This window comes from Phascolarctos cinereus, unplaced genomic scaffold (assembly GCF_003287225.1).
Source record: "Phascolarctos cinereus isolate Bilbo 61053 unplaced genomic scaffold, phaCin_HiC Scaffold_1;HRSCAF=81, whole genome shotgun sequence".
NCBI lineage: Eukaryota > Metazoa > Chordata > Mammalia > Diprotodontia > Phascolarctidae > Phascolarctos > Phascolarctos cinereus.
In genome coordinates this window covers 161,312,702-161,338,201 of record NW_027555514.1, presented here as the reverse complement: position 1 = coordinate 161,338,201, position 25,500 = coordinate 161,312,702, and the positions used below count along the sequence as shown (strand labels likewise).

Here is a 25,500-nt window from a genome sequence, read left to right as displayed (position 1 = left end):
CCTGATAGAAAGTACATTTCCTGAAGCCAGTGACTATTTTGTTCTTGTCCCCAGTGCTTACCATTCATACATGCTTAATAAATGCTTGCTGATTGATTGTTTTAGTAGCATTGATTTTTGATGGACCTAGTCAGCCCAATTTTGTGATTTCTTCCAGCAGCAATCTTGGAGTTGGGTGAGGACGGGGTGGTGGAGGTCGCTGGGCACAGAGGATTTGCAGGGCTAGAATAACAGAAGGACAGAGGGGCAAGCGATTCTAGAATGGAGGACAGTACCTCCTGACAAAGGCTAATGTCAAGGAGGAGAAGTAAATTGAGAATAGGAGTAGTAGACAGCAAAGGACTGAGTGAATGGAGGGTGAGATACAGGTGCAGAGTAGGGAGGCAGTGAAAGAGATGGAAAGACAGGAGTTTATTCAGAGAAATGAAATTCAGTTTGTAATCTTGGGTGGATCAGTTTCAAGTGAAGATGAAGCTCTGCACTATAATTATTATGCTTATGCATATATCTTATCATTCTTATTTGATTATACAATCCTCAATGGTAGGGTCTAGGTTTAATATCTTTTTTTTAACCCCCTTACTCCCCATGAAATACTCTAAATAAAGTGCTGAAAAAGTGTTTGTTAGTTGAAGTATTTTTCAGGAAGAAGATATGAAGATGAAGGATGGAGTGAGAGGCTGTTTAGTTACTCCGTTACCACCTATTGGACAAGAGACTAAAAGTAGTTGCCTTTACATAAATTCAACTAAAATGAATGCAGAGCCAACTGGAACTTGGTTTTTATTTATTTCAGAAAATTCAAAATTTCTCTGACTTCATCTATGGACTGGGGGCTAGATCCACAAAGAAAAGTGATTTCTTTTTTTAAATATCTTCTTGAACCAAATTTACAGTGACTTTAGAGACCTGTTATTGATTCTATCCAGGGCAGAGCACTGAGCACCATATTATTTTACAATCCTTGGTTGTTCTGTAGCTATTTCATGGGTGTATTAAGGCTCATTCTGAAGCAGCTGATAGAAAAGACAGCTTAGAAATTTTTTGTCTCTGAGGAACACAGTACAGATACATGGGGTGAAAGACAAACAAACTGGAAAAATATTATGGCTGTTACATAATAACTTAATATAGCATAATTGCTACAGTAAACTAACAGGACCTCTTAAGAGTTCTTAAGTTATTATAGTGTTATAGTTTTCAGGAAAAATTGTGTGTTGCTGAATCACTCATGATTGGCCATTGTGGAATTTCATATTAACATGCATTAACGATCTTCTGCTCTGTGGAATATGACAGACACTTTGTGTAAGCTACAAGGGGTAGAATTCTTCTGATTATCCCCTCCCCTCTATCATCCCCCTGCTCTCTTGTCCCCCTTCTTCTCCTATTTTCCTGTAGGGAAAAATATAGGGTAAGATAGATTTCCATACCCAATTGAGTGTGTATGTCCCTTCTTAAGCCAAATCCAATGAGAATAAGATTCACTCATTCCCTCTCCCCTTCCCCCTTTCCCCTCCACTGTAAGAGCCTTTTCTTTTCTGTTTTTTTGTGAGATAATTTATATTGTTCTACCTCTCCCTTTCTCCTTCTCCCAATATAATCCTCTCTCACCCTTTAATTTTATTCTCCAGATATCACCACTTCATCTTCAACTCACCCTGTGCCCTCTATCTATCTATCTATCTATCTATCTATCTATCTATATATACATACATACATATAATTTTTTCCCTCCAACTACCCTAATACTGACAAAGGTCTCATGAGTTACAAATATCATCTATCCATGCAGGAATATAAACAGTTTGACCTTAACAAGTCTCTTATGACTTCTCTTTCTTGTTTACCTCTTTGTGTTTCACTTGTATTTGAAAGTCAGATTTTCTGTTGAGCTCTGATGTTTTCATCAAGAATGCTTGAAAGTCCCCTCTTTCACTGAATGACCATTGTTTCCCCTAAAGGATTATACTAAGTTTTGGTGGGTAGGTGATTCTTGGCTGTAATCCTATCTCCTTTGCCCTCCAGAATATTATATTCCGTGCCCGGTGGTCCCTTAATGTAGAAGCTGCTTAATCTTGGGTTATCCTGATTGTGTTTCCACAATACTTGAATTGTTTCTTTCTGGCTGCTTACAATATTTTCTTCTTGACCTGAGAACTCTGGAATTTGGCTACAATATTCCTGGGAGTTTTCCTTTGGGGATCTCTTTCAGGAAGCGATTCTTTCCATTTCTATTTTGCCCTCTGTTTCTAAAATATAAGGGCAGTTTTCCTTGATAATTTCTTGAAAGATGATGTCTAGGCTCTTTTTTTGATCATGGTTTTTAGATAGTCCAATAATTTTTCCAGTGAGATATTTCGCATTGTCTTCTATTTTTTCATTCTTTTGGATTTGTTTTACAGTGTCTTGATTTCTCATAAAGTCACTAGCTTCCAGTTGCTCCATTCTAATTTTTAAGGAAGTATTTTCTTCAGTAATCTTTTGGACTTCCTTTTCCATTTGGCCAATTTTGCTTTTTAGGGCATTCTTCTCCTCATTGGCTTTTTGGACCTCTTGCCATTTGGGTTAGTCTCTTTTTAAGGTGTTATTTTCTTCATTATTTAGTAAACTGTTGACTTGTTTTTCATGATTTTCTTGCATCACTCATTTGTCTTCCCAGTTTTTCCTCTACTTCTCTTACTTGTTTCTCAAAATCCCTTTTGAGCTCTTCCATGGCCTGAGACTGATTCATATTTTGCTTGGAGCCTTTGGATGTAGGAGCTTTGACTTTGTTGTCTTCTTTTGGTTGTATGTTTTGATCTTCTTTGTCACCAAAGAAAGATTCTATGGTCTGACTTTTTTTGTGCTTGTGTTTGTTCATGATCCCACCCAATTACTTGAATTTTAAACTCTTTGTTAAGGTAGGGGTCTGCTTCCAGTGTGGAGAATGTATTATCCTAAGCTTTGTGGGTTTCGTGCAGCTGTTTTCAGAGATACTTTTATGGACCTGTAAATTTTCAGTTCATCCAAGATGGTATGATAAAGGGTGAGGTGTTTACTTCTTTCCTGGCCTGCGCTCTGGTCAACGAGTGACCACAAGCACTCTTTTCTGCCTTGGAACTGTGAGAACGATTCCCTCTCCACGGCCACTACAAGCTCCACCACAAGCCAGCACTCCTCCTTGCCTTAGAACTGCCACCCAGACCTGTGACCCAGATCCACGCACAGGCAAAGTAAGAGAATCCTGCACCAGTGGAGAGATCCCTGCAATCTACCTTTGATCAGCCACTTGATTCCCCCCCTCAGTCTGTGGGCTGGAAGCTCCGGAAGCAGCAGCTGCCCTGGGCCGAGCTTAGGGACTGGGACCAAGCTTCTCTATCACTAGTCACAGACTTTTCCCACTGACCTTCTAAGTTGCCTTTGGCATTTGTGGGTTGAGAAGTCTGGAAACTGCTAAAGCTGCCTGTGATTCAGTCGTCTGAGGCCTGCTCCAGGTTCGCTGAGGCCTGCTTTGCCTGTGCACCCATGCTGAACTCCATTCATCTCCCTGCCTGGTGGGATAAACCTTTCTAATCAACCATCCAGGGTGTCTTGGGCTGTTAATTTGTTTCACTCTATCTTTTTGTGGGTTCTGCTGCTTTAGAATTTGTTTAGAGCCATTTTTTATAGATATTTGGGGGAGTTTGGTGGAGAGCTCAAGCAAGTCACTGCTTTTACTCCTAATCTTGGCTCTGCCCCCCTACAGTTCTTTTCTTGAAGAAGGGAATCACCAAGTTGGTGTTACTGGGCAATGGTGTACCCATTCCAGATGCCGATGATATACTTAGTTTCTTTCTTTAATGTACATAGTTAATAGCTGTATTGACAAAGGACAGGCAAATTTATCATTAACAAGCACTTATTCAGTACCTACCAAGTGGAGGTGTTAGAGATGCCCAAGGAGCTTATATTCTATTGTTGGAAGACAACATGTACACATAAAGCATATATGTACACAAAGTCCCAACTTGGCTAATTTTTATTTGTGTGACCTTGCATTAGTCACTTAACCTCTGTGGGCTCACTTTCTTTGGCCGTGTAATGAGGGAATCAAATTAGGCAGTTGGGTGCTGGAGTCAGCTTGTACATACCATCTCCTAAGAGCCAAATGTCAAAGTTACAGTGTGAGTATCACCACCTCAGAAATTGACCGATGATACAAATCAGGCTTGATTTATTTTGTTGACTATCTAGACCCAGGAAGAAAATGTGAATAATGGAGGTTAAACTTTAAAGTGTTATCATGTATACTTTTTGTTTTTTGGACAGCTGATTATTAAACATTTACTAGCACACCCCTGGGACTAGAAATCTCTAAGATGCCTTTGACCTCACTTCAGGTAGTGATGCCATTTTGGGGGAATTGAGATCAGATGTTAAATAAACCACAGTCATGATAAGCAATTAAGGTTTCCTATGTCTAGGACAGTAGACATCTGTGAAATTCTTTATGCTGAGTTTTTCTGATAAGAAGCAGCAGTGGAAGGAGTGATAGATTTGGAGTCAGAGAATCTGGGTTCATGCAACTTCTGTTATAACCTCATGACATTGGACAATCACTCCTCTAGGCCTCATTTTCCTCATCTGTAAAATGAAAGGATTGGACTCCGTGGTTTTTAGGGTCCTTTCCAGCTCAGAACTTGTGATTTTATGATCTATGATACTATATAAGGACAAAAGGAACCTGAAGCTATCATCTCCTCCATCCTCTTGCCTCAAAGCATGACTGCATAGCTACTTCTCTTATATCATTTTTAAAAGGAGGAAAGAGACCAAAATTTGGTGGGTTACCCATTCTGCTATTTTAACATTCTTCCTTAATTTCTCACATAATGTACTTGTTTCCAAGTTATACGTCCATTTCCACTGCATCTGTCATCTCAGACAGAAGCATTATTATGTAATAAAGAGCTAAAGCCAGAATCCAGAGGAACACACTAGGATATTTAATACAAGAGGAATCTTTCTTAGAATTTTCCTGAAGACTTCTCTTTGGAAAAGAACACAAATAATGAAATGAACCATAATAACACACTGAGGAACAAAACCTCACTTATCCAAAATCTTGGCATTTTTTAAAAAGATGGATTCACATTTCCTTATGTCTGCCTTTCCCATTAGATATACTTACATTAGACCAAATGCTCATCATGGGAAATATTTAAGTATCAAGTCTCCCTGGTCCTGAATTCCTTTGGCTGACTAAAGCTTACATCAATACATGCTTAGTGGTTTCAAAGCATGCTTTTCTTCCACCTCAACTCCTCTTTTTTCTTTTAGTTTCTTTGTGAGTCTTTCTCTGTCTGTCCATTACTGTCTGTCTGTCTCTGCCCTCCACCCACTCAACAAGGAACAACAAATGCCCCAAATTAAAATTTTCCAGGCAATTACTCTCTAAATAAATCTCACTAGAATAAATGGTTTTTGACTCTTTTCAGCCCAGCTTGCAGTCAGTAAAAATGTCTAACCCTTCTTCTTAGTAGTACCAAGCTGGTGTTGTGTCTCCTGGCTGTGTGAGCCTGAAGAATTAGAGTAACAAAGCTGTATTTCAGATCTTTAATAAATTTCTTATTTGCCCATAGCCTAATTCCTTGGAGGCCAGGGACCTGTTGATGCCTGCTTATTTGTTTTATTAAACTAGACTGGGGCAGTATCTTTGATAAAGCTCGGCTTTACAAAAAGATTTATGACTTGGTTTCTGGGCATGCTCTCCCACTGGCTGCAAATCTCCAGATTTTCAAGCCCCTCAACTGTTTACTTCCCAGCTTCCAGAATTAAGCCTGTCTGCCTTCTCCCATCCTGATCACCACTGACTACTTCCAGCTGAAAGTGGCTCTCCTGCCCCAGCCCTACTGTAGATTCAAAACCCAGCAACCAGTATGCTTGTCCTCCTCTGCATTGTGGTCACTCCAGCATGCCCAAAGTCATTTTTAAAAGTTTTTTACAGCTACCTTTATAAATAATGACAAAAAAGACCACAGATTACTAAAACTAGAAGGTACTTTAAAGATTACATAGCCCAGACCCCTCATCTTACAGATGAAGAAACTGAAGTCCAGAGAAATTGTAGGTTGCCCAAAGCAACACAGCTAAATAACAGCAGAGGTGAAATTAGAACTTAGCTCTTCTGTTCCCAGTTCAGTGGTCTTTCCACTGTATTGTCTGTTACTTAAATAAAAGAAAGCACCATATTTCCAAAATGCAGTATAAGAAGTTACCCCTGAAACTTCTTGGTATATCGTTTGCATTCAAAGATGGTAAAAATGGATTTGGAATTGGAAGGGACTGTGGAGGCTATCTCATTAACTTCCTCATTTTACAGATGATAAATCTCTTAATGCTCAGACAGATTAAATGATCTGTCCAAGGCAATACAGACACAATGGCCAAACCAGAACTCAATTTCAGGGCTTCTGACTCTAAATCCCAGGCACCCTTGCTACTGCACCACACTACCTCCCTATTATAAACAGTTTTTTTTTCTCAAAATGTGCTGTTGTTGTTTGTCCTTCATTCTTAAAGAGGACTAATGACATCAGGAGGGTGATGACTTGCAAGTGAATGTAGGTGAGGCAGGGCTGTGCAAAGTCATCAGCCTCACTCTCTTCTCTATAGTCATCAAAGTCCAGCAGCAAGAGTTAAGTCAAGACTGGTGATGAACCCAGATGCAGTGGGAAACCCTGTCCTTTTTAAGCTAAGGTCTTTCCCAGGTCTCAGTGATTGATTAAGGCTAGGTGAGAGCTGAGGCAAAAGATGGCCTAGTTTGACTTCCCAAAAGAATCAGTCTGGATGGAGAAGAAACAATTGCTATTTACACTCACTCTGAGCCATCAAAACCCAAACAATGAGCAAGTGAGGCTTGGGCTGGGACCTATCATTGACCAGTTAGTGAGAGCTAGAGTGATTTGGGTTCAAAGGCATAGTCAAATAGCTCCACTTGAATCCCAATGGGCTTTATCAAAGCCTGGTTTACCAGAGCTATATTTCAAGAAATCATGAATGAAAACTATATGAGACAAAAGAGTTAGTTGTTTCAAAGCCTTTCCAACCTGATAAGACCCATCAGCCCTTGTGTTCTACTAGCATGGCCTTCTAGAATCCAGTGGAACCCCTAGTCATGGTTAGGTAGGATTTCCAGAGCAAGATTTCCATGGATAACAGACCAAAACATTGTCATTTAATACTTGATCTGAGTATTACATACCATTGATATTTATTAATTATCTACAGTGTGCAAGACATGATGTTAGGTCTTATGAACCCCAAACCAATAATAGAAAGGCAGTTCCCTATTCCTCAAGGAACTTGTATTCTCCTGGGACATACATGTCAGCAGATAAATAAACACAAGTTAATTTAAGGAAAGAAGCAGTATGAGCAATTAGAAGAATGAGGAAAGGCTGCATGTAGGTAAGCAGCTGAGCCTTGAAGGAGGCTAGAGATTGAGAAGGTGGGGGAGGGAGGGGGGCTGAGGGTATGCCAATCAACTCCCCACTGGCTATACTTACTATTCCTATGACTTCCCAGACCAAAACACTCTTCTAGGGCCACCATCTTCCTAAATATGTCATTTCTTCCTTTTGAAAATAAACTTCTTGAGCACATGGCATATCTCACTTTTGGATTTATCTCCCAACCTTTTCAGTGTAATGCTTGGTATAAGCAAGTACTTAATAAATACTTTTTAGTCATTCATTCATTCAATGTTTACTTGCAATAGTCTGGACAAGAGATGAGGAAATACTGGCTATGTGAGTGGAGAGGAGTTGACAGATTCAAAACATGTTATGGAGGCAATATCATTAAGACTTGGAAACTAATGAAATATGGGAGTAAGAAGGAGAAGGAAGAGTTTAGGATGACTGATTCTCATAAGTTAAAGAAAATTTGCTTTGAAATAGTTCAGATTTAATTACTGGTGCTATTCTCTCCAACAGGTGACAATATTAGAGATACTGATAATCCCTAGAACATTATTATTAAAGAAGCAAACCATAACCCTTCAAGCAGGGGTGATGAGTAATCCTCTGTTCAAGTGAACCTGTACTTACTCTGTAACCTCAATTTTGCAGTTTCCCTTTCTTGTGTCTCTAATTGCTAGAGTGAAATGAGTCCCGAGGCCTACAGAAAGTATGAAAATGTACCAGTCCACAATGCTCACTTTTTAAGGCAGCCACCTTTCACTACGATACACACAATTTTTAAAACTAACTTTAATCACCATCTTTTCTACTCACCTGGCATGGGGTTGTTACTCATATGGGCCAGTTGCCATTGGAAAAACAATTTTTTTGCTTGTTTTTAAGAATCTGGAGCTTATTAGAGTTGGCATGGATGATTCAAAGGTCATCAAGACTTGCAGTTCTCAAATTTAGGGTCTCAGGGCCCCTTTACACTCTTACAAATTATTGAGGACCTTCCGAAGAGCTTTAGTTATGTGGGGTATATCCAGTGAAATTTGCCATATTAGAATTTAAAACATTGTGAAAATAGTTCTGACCCTGGGTCCCTGGACCAGATTTTGAGAATCGCTGATCTGTTCTGTTCTTTGTGCAACATCCCTGACAAAGGCCATCCAGTCACTCTCAGAATGCCTCTGTGATTGTGATTATTCAGTATTTCCATCATGTCCAATTCTTTCTGACCCTGTAGAGGTTTTCTTGGCAAAGATACTGGAGTGGTTTGCCATTTCCTTCTCCAGTGAATTAAGGCAAGCAGAGGTTAAGTGACTTGTCCAGGGTCACACAGCTAATAAGTGTCTGATGCTGGATTTGAACTCAGATCTTCCTGACTTCAGGCCCAGTGCCGTATCCACTGAGCCACCTCTAGCAATGGCCAAAATGCTAGCTTCTACAGCAGGCCATTCCAGTTCTAGACAAATCTCATGGTTAGAATGTTCTTTCTTATACACTATTCAACACCTGGAGTATCAGGTTCAATTGCCTTTTTTTTTTTTTGCTAGGCAGTGGGATTAAGTGACTTGCCCAGGGTCACAAAGCTAGGAAGTGTTTATGTGACTGAGGCTGGATTTGAACTCAGAAACTCCTGACTCCAGGGCTGGTGCTCCATTCACTGCACTACCTAGCTGTCCCAAGGTTCAATTCCAACAGCTACACTAAAACAGATTTTGAAAGCATTGCAACTGTGCTCCCCACAGACAGCCAAGTGGCGCAGTAGCTAGAACACTGGGCCTAGAGTCAGGAAGACCTGAGTTCAAATCCAGCCTCAGACACTTATTGACTGGACAAGTCACTTAACTTCTGTTTCAGTTTCTTCCACTGTAAGCCTGGGGATAATAATAACATCTACTTCCCAGGGTTGTTGTGAGGATCAAATAAATTAATATTTATAAAATGCTTAAGACAATGCCAGGCACACAGCAGGTGCTTTATAAGTGCTCGTTCCCTTCTCTCCCATAGTATACAAAATTACGGCAATGCTAAATATGTCCATTTTTTTGCTTTGAGTATCAAACACTAGGACTAATATCTTCTTGCTATTTAACTAAAATGTAATTTGTATCGATACTTTTGCCCATAAAATGCATGTAATGCTTTCCGAGGGTATCTTTGTGGCTTTGAGCATTTTTCAGTGAAATGAAAAATCTCCTTTGTTCTGGTTAAAATGTAAAACCAGTTTTGTTTGTGATGCAGCCATTTCAGGCCCTTGTCACCATGTGTCTTTCAGGCTCTGCGGTTATCCACCCTTCTACGACGAAAATGACTCTAAACTCTTTGAGCAGATCCTCAAGGCAGAATATGAATTTGACTCCCCCTATTGGGATGACATCTCAGATTCTGGTAGGTAGTCTGCCTTTCTGAGGGAGCAGCACCTGTGATTCCCCCGACCAGCCACGAGGTTCTCATGAAAGCCCCTGTGTACCATGCATGCCCAGAATCTCCAGGAGAGTCCTGGGAAAAACTGAGAGTAGGTTTGGCCGATGTCGCTTACACTTAAGTCAACATCACAAAGGATGTACTGATCTAGGGTTTCTAAGAGGGAAACACTCCCCCTCATCAAATGCCTTAGATAAAGTAACCAAATGTCCTAAATTTAGATCTAAGTTGTCCCTTTTCCAAGAATTCCAGTGATAATGGGGAGTTTACTTGCCCCTGCTTCAGTGACAAATAGCATAATTATTCAGAACTTATTCAGTTCATATGTTGGCGTCCAAGCAACATGCATTTATTGAGTGCCAACTGTATATAAGGCCCCAAGCTAATTTTCATCCAGGGTCCATGGGCAGTATTCCCAATGAAAATGAAGAGGAAAACGCTAAAACTAGACACCTTCCTCTGGGGCACAGTCTCTGGGCTCACAGTAAATGCTTAATAAGCATTTTACCCAAACAAAAGGGTTGTACATGATGGCCTCTGAGGTTTCTCCAAGCTCTAGATCTATGGTTCTATATTATTTCTAGAAAATTCATCACTCATTTGCTAGGATGAAAAAAGATTGACTCTGGGGAAGAAAAAAATAATTAGGCCATTTGAAATGTTACATGAAACAATTTTAAAATTAATTTTACCTTTTAAAAAAAAGTAGCAGGTTAAGCATGTATAAGGAATTCACATCTTTGCTCAAGAGCAGTAGACAGCCAGGACTGCACCAGGTTTTCTGACTTTTACTGTTTTGTTGTTGTTCAGTCGTTTTTCAGTCATGTCTGACTCTTAGTGACCCCATTTAGGGTTGTCTTGGCAAAGATCTTAGAGTGCTTTGCCATTTCCTTCTCAAGCTCATTTTATAGATGAGGGCACTGAGGTAAATAGGGTTAAGTCACTTGCCTAGGGTCACACACCTAGTAAGTGTCTGCGGCCAGATTTGAAATCAGGAGGAGTTTTGCTGTGCAATGGTGAAACTCAAATGCTTGGCGCCACATTACTTATTCTCTGTATCAAAAAAAGGGGTGAGTCAGCAAACTATGGCCTGGGGGCCAAATCTGGTCTGCCTTTACAGCCCATAAACTACTAGTGTTACCCCTGATTTAAAATAATGTTTGGGAACACATCACCAAACAGCTTTCTGTAATGTTTATTATAAAGCATGAAGTCCATGGTATTTTAGACACCTAATAACTTTACCCATCCCACTGAAGTTTAGCAAGCTGATGTCCTGACAAGACTATTTCTGCAATTCTCTACCTTGAATAAGAGACGGTGCAGTCTTGTGTAGAGAAGATTAGGTTCCAGAAGCAAAGGAATACGGCTTCTAGTCTTTGTTTTGCTATTGACTCAGCGATGACTACTCTGATGGCCTATTTCATAGCTGCCCCTAGTACCGTACTATTTGCATTTAGTGTCAAGTGTGTGTTAGATTTTGGAGATGTTTGATCAAATATGTTTGATCCCTGTGCATGGTGACATCATATAGCCACGCTTTAAGGTACAAATCTGATTCACTGTCTTCTTTTCTTTTTTTAACAGCTAAAGATTTCATTAGGAATTTGATGGAAAAAGATCCCAATAAAAGATATACATGTGAGCAGGCAGCTCGGCACCCCTGGTAAGAAAAACCATGCAGCATGAGATAATGATTGTCAAATTCCTTTTCACTACAGTAGTAATTGGGAGATCTCAATTATGAAACCCATAGGTTATCATCACACCTCATTATAACCAAGGTTTTCAGTCTTCCTAAGTCAAATCTTGGCTTCCTTTTTTCCCCTCTCTATCCTCTTCTGTAGGTGTTAATGAGGAGCTAATTTGCCAAAAAAGCAGCAAGAGAAGCAATATCTACTCCTTGGACAGTCAGTCCCTTAGCATTAAAGTACTTTCCTTACACAGCCCTATGAGGTTGATAGCTTATGACTGTTCCTGTTTTGCAGATGGGAAAACTGAGGCTGAGAAAGACAAGTGATTTGCTCATGGCCATGCAGCTAGTGTCAGAGCTGGCACTTAAACCTATCTTCCAACTCTCCAGCAAAAGAAGACTGTACAGACATATGTTCCCTGACTTAACTAACCCTGATATATGGAAGTCTGAATGAAATCAGAATAGATTTTTTTTAAAGGAGATTGTTTTTCACTGAGCAAAAAGTATTTTTTTTTTACTGTGTGATAAGTTACCTTAGAATTCCTTAAATAGCAATGCAAATAGCATATTTAATATGGGATTAGGTTTACAAAAATCTAAATGACATATAGTTTTAGAGCAGATCTCTCCAAAAAATAATTTTAATAGGATATTCATTACCTATATTGATAGGCTGTGGCAATTCTACCAAGACTTAAAGGTTTCAAATATGAACCAGGTGACAGATTGTTCCTGCCTTCTGAAGGCCAATCTAGCTAAGTATAGAGACTCATCACCAGTAGGTTGGGCAATAGGTCATGAATTCTTTGACTCTGGTGATTTAAGGGAAAAAAAGAAAAGCAAAAAAGTGTCCTCTAGTCCTGTTTGTCCATCTTTGCATAGTGATGGTGCTAGAAGGGCAGAAAAGAAGGTAGAGGGCTCCAATTAATTTTAAATCATTCTTGAACATTAACTGTTGAAACTAAATTTCTTTTTCAAGAATCAGTGACTCAGTACTATGGGAAGAATTTAACCATATCAATTTTTTTTTTGCCATAAATGAAACTAAAAAACATATAAAGAATTCATAGTTAAATGGAAGGAAGTGTCACAAGTTCTCCTCAGGGAGGTAAATGAAGGAGTTGGTGGAGTTGTTTCTATCATGTGCCCCAAAGCAATAAAAAGTATCAATTCATGGATCACTTAGTCATCTCACCCTATAGTACTAATGATAGGCAAAAGCAAAAAAGATCAACATGGAAATAGTTGCAACTTATGTGCTAGGATCTTTTGTAGAGAAAAACTGCAAAACATCTACAAAGAACTTAACTCCAAACCAAGTCAATGTATACTTTGATACTTTGTGACTTGGTGTACAAAAGTAAAGACTGAGCAGGATGGCAAAAAAAAGGCTTGGAAAATATAGTTTAGGATTAAGAAATGAACCAGGCACGGTGGTGCCAACTGTAAATCCCTGGTACTGGGAAGACTGAAGCTGGTGGACCTCTTGAGCTTGGGAGACTTGAGCTTCAATGGGCTAAGTCAATCAAGTGTCCTGGTGTACTTTTAGTTGGAAGATCATGGACATGGTGAAGAATCAACTTAAAAAACAGAACTGATTATGTTTTACTACATAGGAAATAACCAATACCTGACATGACTCATTTCAAAATCAAATGGTTGTGATCGGTCAAATATATTGATTAGAGCAGAAGTAAAAAAAAATACTGAAAAATTGGAAGACAGGAAAAAAAGATAATGCCTGAAATTATAATAGCTCTAACCTAAACTATGGGAAAAACCACTAACAGAAAAAATGGAAAACCAACAAAAGACATAATTATTTCTAAGACAAGTTGAAACGATCTAAAATATTTGTCACAACAAGAAAGCCAAATAAGTCCCCAAACTTCTTCATCCAGCAAACACTTGATCTTCTGTCACATGGAAAGACTTGGTAGCCAAGGGGCAGCATATGTACATGATCATTTCCAAACTGATTACAGAGATGAAAAGGAGAATATAATAAACAGTGTGGATTCATAAGACTGGCTAAAAGGAGCGAAGGGGAGAATAAGCATAGAGATGACTTAACATGTCACCCAGTTAACCCAAGCCATCCCAAAAGCATTTTGAGATGAAACAAAAAGGAGAGCAAATCAAAACAAAAATGGAACAGATGTACATTTCTATGTAATCTATTCTCATCATCAGTGACGTTGGAACCACTACTTTTAGACTCAGCACCCAATTGCCATAGGAGGAAGTGAAATTAGCACTTAAAGAAGATGGTAGTCAAGAGGAGTGGCTAGACCTGAACAAGTACATGCAGAAGAAATCCATTCTAGAAACAACACAATTTTGAAAGGTACTGACCAAGAAATTTTCAAGATCTCAAAGTAGGGACGACAGCAAAAGAATGACGAAAAATACATATAGTAGCAACATGTACCAAAATGGCATCAGCAACTACTGATCCTCATATTGATCCTGATTTCTCATCTCTGTAAAGTCTTTCTAAGTTTGAAAATTAGCCTTTTTATTTACAATTAAGCCTTATTTATTTTAACATTCATTTTTAAAAATTTTGAGTTCCAAATTCTCTCCATTCCTTTATCCTCCTCCACCCATCAAGAAGGCAAGTAATATGATTCTATAAAGTCTTTATGAGAATTGTCTGCACATTCTTGATGAAACCATGCTTTCACAAATGATGCTCTGTAGCATGATGTATCTTCATTTATATAGGCCACAGAATCTCAGAATTGGAAGAGATCTCAGGGTCCATCTGGTCCAAACTATACTTCAGGAAGAATCTTGTCTACCATTGGTAACCTTCATTGGAAGACTTCTGAGGAAGAACCCGCTACCTTTCTAGTTTCCTAGCCTCTTTGGTCAGCGATTCTGTTATTGTCCAGGAACCCTTTCCAACCTCCTGCAATGCCATAGAAGTTGCCTTGCTCCTACATACATCATTTCCCATCTCCCTGCCTTCCAGCTGCACACTATTGTCTGTCATCCTGGAACAACTCCACCCCAAGCCCGAATCCCTGTTAATGATGATAAGCTACCTGAATTCATTACCCAATGACTATCATACTCCCACCTAGCCAAACCTTCCCTATCCCAGGGGCTCTGAATCCCTAGCTGTCATTATTCAAGTCCTGTTTCTATCCCCCATTGACTTCCTCCCTCATTCCTATTCCCCCTCTACCCAACCCCTCATAAATCGCACTGTAAAGATACCCACTCCTTCCACTGTGTTCTCTGGAATACAAGCACCATAGGCAATAAACTAGTTTTCATATTAAACCTTTTCCTTTCTTACTCCTTCCACTTTCTTTAACTCACTAAGACCTGACTTCCTTCTAATAGCTCAGCTTCCCCAGATAGTCTTTCCAGCACTGGCTACATTTTCCCTCATACTCCCCACATACTGGGAAAACAAGGGAGCTCGTGGCACGTGATCTCGCTCTTCTTAGTAAATTAAGAAATGAAGTCATGTTCTAAGGTTGAAGGAATTAAGAGCAGAATTGGGACCTCAAGGGGGTTTGGCACAGCTAGAACTGAGAGCAAGACAGGGATTTAAGCAAAACACATCCATGAAGCCCCATTTGACAATAGATAGCATGGATTTGTATAAGACCCAGTCAGCATGCTCTAAAAAAAACCAACCAAAGGAAACCTATTCCTAGTGATTAAGAGTGGGGGAGACAGGGACAGCTAGATGGTGCAGTAGAACACTGGCCCTGGAGTCAGGAGGGCCTGAGTTCAAATCCAGTCCCAGACCAGACGCTTGACACTTACTAGCTGTGTGACCCTGGGCAAGTCACTTAACCCCAATTGCTTCACCAAAAAGCAAGTAAATAAAATATTTTTTAAAAGACTGGGGAAGACAGAGAGAAAACATCACCCAGTATTGGGATTCATAGGGAAGAACAGTCAAAGGACCACAGGGACAAGAGATTGAAGAGCTTCTCATCTCAAATTCTACTCTGGCTTATTCACAGGACTTTGCTCTTTTGTAGGCTCTGGCACAAAGTAAGTAGAAATCAAGGCAGTCATTATGTAGGGCTTTTTAAAGGTTCCTCCCAGTAGAATTCTCCCTTGATACTCAGAATATAAAGGTATTAAATGGCATTAAATGAAGTGCTAGTCAATATTTCCTTAATTGCAAGCTATTAGGAATTCCCAGCTCTGCCGCTACTAACTACATGACCTTGGCAAGCCACTTACTATCTCTGACCCTCAAACTTCCCCATATTTAAAATGAGGATAATTAGACTTTCACTATGTACCTCATAGGGTTGTAAGAAAAACGCTTTGTAAGCCACAACATTTTACATGAGTAAGAAAAGGGAAGACGGGAAGATGTTGGAGGCTAATGAGGAAGGTGGGTTGGAGGAAGACCAGAAAAGGCTTGAGAAGCAGGAAGTACAAAATCCACCAGTTATGTTAAAACATCAAAATGTCATACAGAAATGATATCTACAAACTGTAAGACCAAGAGGTTAAAGCTAAACATCTGTGAGGGATTATGGCCAACTTGAAATGCAAGGACATAACCTCACAGATTGAAATAGAATGCTACTAAAGCCAAGGTCCATGTGGAAACACTTGTAAAGGTGACAAATGACAATAAATCTGAAATGTATCTATAAAACTATCTTGAGAGGTTGGTTCTAAACTGCCTCTAGCTCAATCTGATGCTTAATTCTTATGCACATACTAGCTCAGTTTAAAGGCAGCTGGGTGACTCAAAAGATAGAGTGCTGGGCCTGGAGTCAGAAAGACTCATCTTCCTGAGTTAAAAATATGACCTCAGACATTTACTAGCTATGTGACCCTGGGCAAGTCACTTAACCCTATTGGCCTCAGTTTCCTCATCTGTAAAAAGAGCTGGAAAAGAATGGCAAACCACTCCAGTATCTTTGCCCACCCCCAAAAAAACCCCTAAATGGAGTCACAGAGGGTCAGACATGACTGAAAAATGACTGAACAACAATAAACTCAGTTTGAAATTAATATAAAATATTTCTTATTACTGATCAGTTTGAACTTCTGTGACATCTCATATATGATAGCAACTCTCCAAGACTATAAGTGGCAAAGAAGATGCCAACCAACATCGGTAGAGGGACTTACCTCATCTGGGAGTTCTTCATATCAATGAAATCATAGACCCAGTCTCTAACTATGTACGTTAGCCACACAGAGAACTCATACGGAGTGAGAACCAGTTCCAAAAGGTTTCAGATCATATTTCTGATAGACAGGTGCTGATGTTTAAAACATAAAGACAGAATTCCTTTCCAATTCCTCCTCACCCCCATCTATTTACTTTGGAGCACAAGGATCTAGCCAGTATTAGTCAGTACCCATCCCAGTCAATCCCACAATTTTTCTCCTTTGCTGAACAATCATTTCCAAGAAAGAGTTGGCCATGAAAAAGTTTGATTTGGCATCCCAGTCTGAAGATGTGACTTTTGAAAACAGTATAGGAGAGAAGACTCAAATGAGTTCTCTAGAGAACAAAGGCTTAGTAGAGCTCCCTGAAGCATCCTGCAAATGCCTCTGTTGTTCTCGCCTTTGGTGGGCTTGGCCATCCAAATATTCTGTTTCTATTTTATCTGGGAAATGGAGCCAAATGAAAGTAGAGGAAGGGAAATCTGGTTAGCTGCAGTCTATTTCGGCATGCTCTTCTGCCAAGGTGCTTTCATCTTGACCTAAAAAGAGTGTTGCTGAGAGAAACAGGGAATTTTATTGGAGCATATTGCCTTTGGCAAAGCCTGAGAACTGGACTACTGCCTGATACTCCTACAAGGCTCTTGGTAGCTCAGAAAAACTGGTACACTAACTTTTTCATCTTCTAGGGCTGCTTTTTGCATGTGAATAATGTCTAAATATTTCCCTTTTGCCTTCCCCAATTGGTCAATTGGATTTCCAGTGTGTTTTCTAACCAGAGCTCTCTACGTCTGGGGAGATGAAGGAGGTGTTCATATACACATTTATCTTCCTACCAAGACATATGTTGAATGTCTTTGTTGCCTCCTCCAGGAAATGTTGCTCAGGCATTATTCAGGAAGTAGCCTGTGCCATCACCCCATGGACTCTATAGCAATACTCATACTAGTTAATGCCATAGTGTCTGTCTTCTATTATATAATCATTTCTAAGAAAGAGTTGGCCATTGGCAAGTTTGAATTGGCATTCCTCTCTAAGGATGTAACATTTTAAACCACCTTTCTTTCTCCAGTCTGTACCCATGGTACACACATACATACACACATACATATATATACACATATATACATATATACATACACATATATACATATATATACACACACATACATATATATACACACATACATATATATACACATATATACATATATATACACATATATACATATATATACACACACAGAGACATACATACACACACACACACACACATTTGTACATGTTCCTAGCTCTGTGACCTTGGGCAGTTCATTATATAAACATATATGTGTTACTTTAAGATATGCAGAGGGCTTTACACATATTATTTCATTTTATTCTCACAACAATCCTGGGAGGCAAGTGTTGTTATTGTACCCATTAGGCATAATAGGGAAACTGAGGTAGACAGTTTAAGTGATTTGACCACAACCAGCAAATGTCTAAGGCTGGATTTGAACTCAAATCTTCCTCATTCCAGGTCAAGCCTGTCACCTGGATGCCTCAATAGACTAGGAATAGAAAATAGATCTCCTGCTTCCCAATTCAGTGTATTTCCCACTCCAACACACCATCTTAGATACCTAGTAGTAGTCAAAGAGGACTGAATTTGGAGTCTGAGGACCTGGGGGTGAGGATGCATTCTAAATAACCAGAAAGGTGCTTTGAAGGTTCCTAGAATTCTATGAGTGGTTGATTCTTCAAGTCTAATAATCCACCTGTGTATGAAAAAAAATGGTCCCTTCCCTCAAGGAGCTTTCATTTTGTTGGATATAAATATATAAGAATACCTGGCATTTTTCAGGCTATTTTTATTATTCATTTTTTAAGCTTTAAAAAAATTCATCCCTTTGAGGGATGTTGGGGGGTACAGTGGGTAGAGTGCTAGGCCTAGAGTAAGGAAGATGTGGATTCAAATCTAGCCTCAGATACTCACTAGTTCTATGACCCTTGATAAGTCATTTAACCTCAGTCTGCCTCAAGTTCATCACCTGTAAAATGGGGATAATAATATCACCTACCTACCAGGATTGTTGTGAGGATCAAATGAAATAATCATTGTAAAACACGATACTAGGTACATGGTAGGTACTTAATAAATGCTCCTTTCCTTCTTTCTATCCTGGCTTCCTTCCTTCATAGCACTCTTTGAGATAGGTGCTCCAAGAATTATTATCCCCATTTTATTACAAGAAACTGAAGCTAAAAAGGATAAGTAACTTGCCCAGGGCCACAAGGTTAGGATAAAAGGTGGAACTGAAGGCCACGTATTCCTGACCCCAAATCTAGCAATCCATGACACCGTGCTGGCTGCTTTGCCTTTGATGGATCATCACCCATCATCTACCCATTGGTGTCCCCTAAGATCTATTCTCCCTTGGTAACCCCATAAGCTCCCATGGGTTCAATTATCGTTGTTACACAGATGACCCCTTTATCTATGCCTAATCCTGATTTCTTTCTTTTTAATCCTTATTAATAGATTATTCGTATCATTTTTTTCTCTTTCCAATGATTCCCTGGCCTGATAGAATCCTTCCTCATATCAAATAAGTATACTCTAATGAAACAAATGAATACACTGGGCATGACTGAAAATGCATGCCTCCTTCTGTACTTACAGTCTTCTACCTCTGTGAAGAGAGAAGAGTCATAATTTATTTACTATTAGTCTTCTAGAATAATAGTAGCTCACTGCATTTTTTTTATCTTCTCCCTAGCTCCATACCCTGAATATCAGATCTTCATGTTAAATCTTTACCAGGAAGATTTGTTTTTCAGTCAATTGTTTTTCTTCTAATTCTAGCTGTTTTGTTTAGGCAGATTTTTTAATCTTATATCATTTCTATGATAACTCTTCTATCCCAGTTAAGAATTCTCCTTCTCATCCCAGTCATAATTGCATAGTTCATAATACATACATAATTAGACTTCTTTCCATTCTCCTCTCCTCTTATGAGGGAGCTTTTTATATCTCAGCCTTATGTGCCCTATTCTCCTTGAACTTCAGTTTCCTGTCCCACTGCCTGGTGTTCTGCTGTCATCTCAAACTCAACATTTCCAAAATGAAATTTGTCTTCCCCGTCTCCCTATTTTTCATCTTCCAAGCTTTCCCATTTCCATTGAAAGCATTACTATTTCCCTACTTAACCAGTTTTATAATTTCAGAATCATTCTTGATGTTTCCCACACCCCTCATTTCCCATTAGTGGTTAAGTTTTTATTCACAATTTTCCTCCTCTCCATTCACACACCAGTTACTATACCAGCTCAGGCCCCCTTACTGAACTACAGTAATGGCTTCATGAGTTTTCTCTCTGTTTCTAATCTCTCACCACTTCAATTCAGTTTTAATTCAATTAACACTCATTGTTCCCACAGCTACCATTCCTAAGACATAGATCTGACCATGTTACTCCCCTACTTAAAAACTTTCAGTGGCTCCCCATTACCTCCAGGATTAAATACAGATATTTCCACCTGAAATTTAAACTGTTCTTCAGTCTGGCTCCAACATGCCTATCCAACTCTATTTTATATTAGTCCTCTCCACACAGTCTACATTTCTACCAAATTGGACTATTGGCTCTTCTCTGCACTCAACGTGCCATCTTCAGTCGCTTTGAATTCCTCATTGGTCATCACCCAAGTCTGAAAGGTGCTCCTTCCTATCTCCTCTCATAATCCTTTTTCTCTTTCAAAGCTTAGCCTAGAAATCATCCAGCACCCAGTTATTCATTTTCTGTAGACATCTTGTATGCCCCAATAGACTATAAGGTCTTTGAGGGGAGGGCTTTTATTTGTTTTTTGCTTTTCCATTCCCATGGTTGAGTGCCTGGCCTACATGCACCTAATGACGGGCAATAAATGTGTTGAAATGAATTGAACTGAAATAAAATTAAGTAAAGAAGGTTGGGGGTGGGGGGAGAAATTCCCCTCCTCTCCAAAGAGCTAAGAAAAGCTAGATAATCAGTGACACAAACAAAATATTACTGATAAGTGCTTTGCAAACCTTGAAGAGCTATGCAAACATAATTTTTATTATGGGATGAAATGAAAAAACCCAAGCCAGGTATTCAAATAATAAAAACAGTTTAAATTTAGATAGCACTTCAAAGTTCATAAAACACTTTACATATATGATCTCATTTGGTCCTCACAACAATCTTGTGAGATTGGTCCTAATATTATCTCCATTTTTCACATGAGGAAACAAGCTAAAATACCTTACAAAACTGGTCCACATTTACATAGATATTAAGTGTCTGAGGGGAGAATTCAAAGCAGGTCTTCCTGACTCCAGGTCACCATTCTGTCCATTATACCATACTCTGAAATGATGACAGAAGGCAGAAGTGGGCCCTAAAGATTGGTTTTCTATTATGGTAAAGCTATGGAAACAAAAACTGAACTTTCGTTTTGAGGAGGGCTTTGATTAAAAAAAAAAGTAGCATGACTATAAGAATCAAGACAGCAGAATAGAGGAAACAGCCGAGCTCTCCCAACATTTCCCTCTGAACAACTTTAAAATGACACTTCAAATAAAATTCTGGAGAGGCAAAGCCAACAAAAGGTCAGGGTGAGACATTTTTCCAGCCTGAGATAAGCAGGAGGTGAAAAGGAGAAGTCTGTGACATTGGGGTGAGGGCTGGCCTGGAGCCCATATGATGGCAACATCAGCTGTGAAGCTTGGAGGTGGAAACAGCAGCAGCAGCAGCTTTGAGAGCTCTAAAACCAGAGATGGTAAGGAGATCTGGCAGTTGGTCAGAACAAGATTATATGGAACCCTTGTGCTAGCACTGGGCCCCGGATGGGGTGATGTTTGGTGACTCCATTGCCTAAACCCACTTCCAGGTCACAGTTCCAGGCTAGAGAGGAGCACTAGCGGTCCCAAGGGATCAGGGTCACTGAGGAACAATATTGCTTGTTATCCTAAGAGAGCAGGGGACCCTTCCTGGGTGAGGACCAGAATGCAGATCAGGAGAGCGGTAACTACATTTCTCCCAAGATCATACCACCTTTTGTGGCATTCAGAAAGGTTCAAAAGACATAATTTCTGAGTAACCGAATTACTTTATTTATAATGTAATAAAAGGATGGTCATTTGTCCATCTCTGTCTTAGACCAAAGAGGATCATGGCAGTGGGCTCTTGGCTTAAATGCCCTCCTGGAAGAGGAGGATGCAGTCCACTCTGATTGGTTAATAATTAATGAGAGAATGAAAATTACCAAGAGGGGCTCGACCTGAACTCTGATTATGTCATTTACTTCTAAGTTAGCCCCAGCCTTGGGCAATCTATTCAAATAATTTATCCCCACCCAAACCTGAGTAGAACACAATGGCTGCCTCATCTGGGTGGGGTCTAGCCAGAGGAGATTAGTTCAACCTTCAGAGACTGAAGTCATGAAATAAAGTTAAAAGGAAAAGGGGGAATTCTGAATCTCCCCAAATCATTGTTATTAATAATCATTTCTCTCACTTTGAAGCACCATAAACTTCCAAATCCCAAGAACTACCTCTGAAAACAGTAGTGGAAAAAAGCCTAAAGTTTGGGATGATGCTCCCCCACCCTGGGAACACAGTCCAACTTTAACATGAAGTTCAGGAAAAAATAAGCAAATAACAACAACAAAAATAATAACCTAACCATAAAAACTACTATGGTGACAGGTAAGATCAAGACACAAACTCAGAAGAAGATAATGATGTCAAAACAGCTATAAGAAGACCCTCAAAGGGGAAAAAAGTGAACTGGACACAAGCTCAACAAGAATTCTTAGAAGAGTTAAAATTATTTTAAGAATCAGATAAGAATGGTAGAGAAAAAATCAAGAAAAGAAATTAGAGCAATGCAAGAAAATTATGAAAAGACAATTAACAGCTTGGTTTTTTTTTTAAAAAGCACAAAAAATACTAAAGAAAACACCACCTTAAAAAACAAAATTGGCCAAATAAAAAAGAGGTACAAAAGCTCACTGAAGAAAATCATTCCTTAAAAATTAGAATTGGGCGAGTGGAAGCTAATGACTCCATGGAACATCAAGAAACAATAAAAACAACCTCAAGAAAAAAAAGACAGAAGAAAACATGAAATATCTCACTGGAAAAAAATGGCTGACCTGGAAGATAGATTGAGAAGAGATAATTGAAGGATTATTGGATTACCTGAAAGTCATTATCAAAGAAAGAGCCTAGACATCACGTTTCAATAAATTATAAAGGAAAATAACTTCAAATTCCTAGAACTACAAGGTGAAATATTCAATAAAAGGCCATAGAAACATAGATTAAAAATTAATTGCAAACTAGATAAGCTAATCCTAAAGAATGAGTGGGCCAAACAACAAATCATAGAAACAATCAATAATTTCATAGAGAAAATGACAACAATTAGGCAACATACCAAAATTTATGGGATGCAGCCAAAGAAGTACTTAGGGGAAACTGTATATCTCTAAATGAATACAACAATAAAAAAGAGAAAGAACTGATCAATGAATTGAGCATGAACTAAAAAAAAAAACCTAGAAAAAGAATGATTTTTAAATCCCCAATTAAACATCAAAATGGAAATCCAGAAAACTAAAGGAGATATTAGTAAAATTGAAAGTAAAAAAATAACAACATTGAACTAATATGTAAAACTAGGAGTTTGCTTTATGAAAAAAAAAAAGATAAACCATTGGTTAATTTGATGTTTTTTAAAAAGAAGTAAACCAAATTGCTGGTATCAAAATGAAACGGGTAAATACACCACCAAGCAAGCAAAATCAAAGCAATTATTAAGAATTATTTTGCCCATTTACATACCAGTGAAACTGACAATCACAGTGATTATTTATAAAGCAGGTACTTATAAAAATATAAATTTTGTCTACATTAACAGAAGAGGAAATACTTAAGTAACCTCATCTTAGAAAAAAAAATTTGAACAAGCCATAAATGAGCTCCCTAATTCTACCAAACATTTAAAGAACAATTAATCCTAATACTATATAAACCATTTTTTAAAAAATAGGTAAAGAAGGAGTCCTCCCAAATTCATTTTATGGTGCAAATATGGTTTTGATACCTTAACCAGGGAGAGCAAAAAAATGGAGAAGGAAAACTATAGGCTAATCTCCCTAATGAATATTTATGGCAAAAAATTTAAATAATATACTAGCAAGGAGATTATAGCAATAGATCATGAAGATCATATACTATGACTAGGTGGGATTTATACCAGGAATGCAAGACTGGTTCAATACAAAGAAAACTAGCAGCATAACTGACCATATTGATAACAAAAATAACAAAAATCATATGGTTAAATCAGTAATGGCAGAAAAGGCAATGATAAGTTATAAATCTGTAAAACCAAGAGTAAATATTATCTGGAATGAGGATAAGTTAGAAGCTTTCCCAGTAAGATCCGGGATGAAGGATTCCATTATAATCATTGTTATTCAATATTGTATTAGAAATGTATTAGCAATAAAACAAGAAAAAGAAATTAAAGGAATAAAGATAGGCAACGATGGGGCAGCTAGGTGGCTCAGTGAATAGAGCACCGGCCCAGGTGTCAGGAGGACCGGAATTCAAATCTGGCCTCAGACACTTGGCACTAGCTTTGTGGTCCTGGGCAAGTCACTTAACCCCATTGCCTAGCCCCCAAAATAAATGAACGAATGAATGAATAAATAAAGGCAATGAGGAAACAAAACTTCCACTTCTTGCAGATGGTATCATGATATACTTAGAGAACCCTAGGGAATCAACTAAAAAACTAGCTGAAACAATGAACAGTTTTAGCAAAGATGCAGGATATAAAATAAACCCATATAATCATCAGTATTTCTATATATTGCCAGTAAAGTCCAGCCAGCAGAGATTGCAAGAAAAACTCCGTTTAAAATCACTGCAGACATTTTACAAATACTTAGGAGTAAACCTGCCAAGACAAACCCAGGGAATATATGAACTCAATTCCAAAGCACTTTTCATGCAAAAAAAAAAAACCCAGATCTAAACAAATGGAAGAATATTCATTGCTCACAGGTAGGCTGAGCCAATATAATAAAAATGACAATTCTACCTAAATTAATTTACCTATTTAGTGCCACACTAATCAAACTACCAAAGTAGAACTATAAAAAATAATAACAAAATTCATCTGAAAGAAAAAATGGTGAAGAATATCAAGGCAATCGGCGAAAAAAATGTGAAGAAGGAAGTTTAGTAGCACTGGATTTCAAACTATATTACAAAGCAGTAACTATCAAAACAATCTGGTACTGGCTAATAAATAGAGTAGTGAATCAGTGGCATAGAGTAGGTATATTACACATAGAAGTAAACGACCATAGTAATCTAGTATTTGACAAACCCCAAGATCCAAGCTTTTGGAGCAAGAACTTAGCATCTGGCAAAAATTAGGCATAGACCAGTATCTCAAACTGTATACCAAAATAAGGTAAAAATGGGTAAATGATTTAGACATAAAGAGTGATATCACAGGGGAGCATGGAAAATTTTACCTGTAAGATTTATGGATAAGGGAAGAGTTTATGACCAAACAAGACATAGAAAGGCCATAGGAAGTAAAATGGATAATTTTGATTATATGAATTTTAAAAGGTTTTGCACAGGAGGGTAGTTAGATGGATAGAGCACCAGCCCTGGATTCAGGAGGACCTGAGTTCAAATCTGGCTTCAGACATATAATACTTACTAGCTGTGTGACCCCAGGCAAGTCACTT

At 38.6% G+C, this 25,500-nt stretch overlaps 1 protein-coding gene across 1 annotated transcript in view; it reads left to right on the top strand.

Moving 5' to 3' along the window:
- The window catches only part of CAMK1D (calcium/calmodulin dependent protein kinase ID), a 488,172-nt gene that overhangs the window by 448,404 nt on the left and 14,268 nt on the right, over positions 1 to 25,500 (top strand). Inside the window, exons 7-8 of the mRNA XM_020999741.2 lie at positions 9,709 to 9,821; positions 11,445 to 11,523. Of these exons, the coding sequence (XP_020855400.1) occupies positions 9,709 to 9,821; positions 11,445 to 11,523 (192 nt within the window). The remainder of the gene's footprint in view (positions 1 to 9,708; positions 9,822 to 11,444; positions 11,524 to 25,500) is intronic.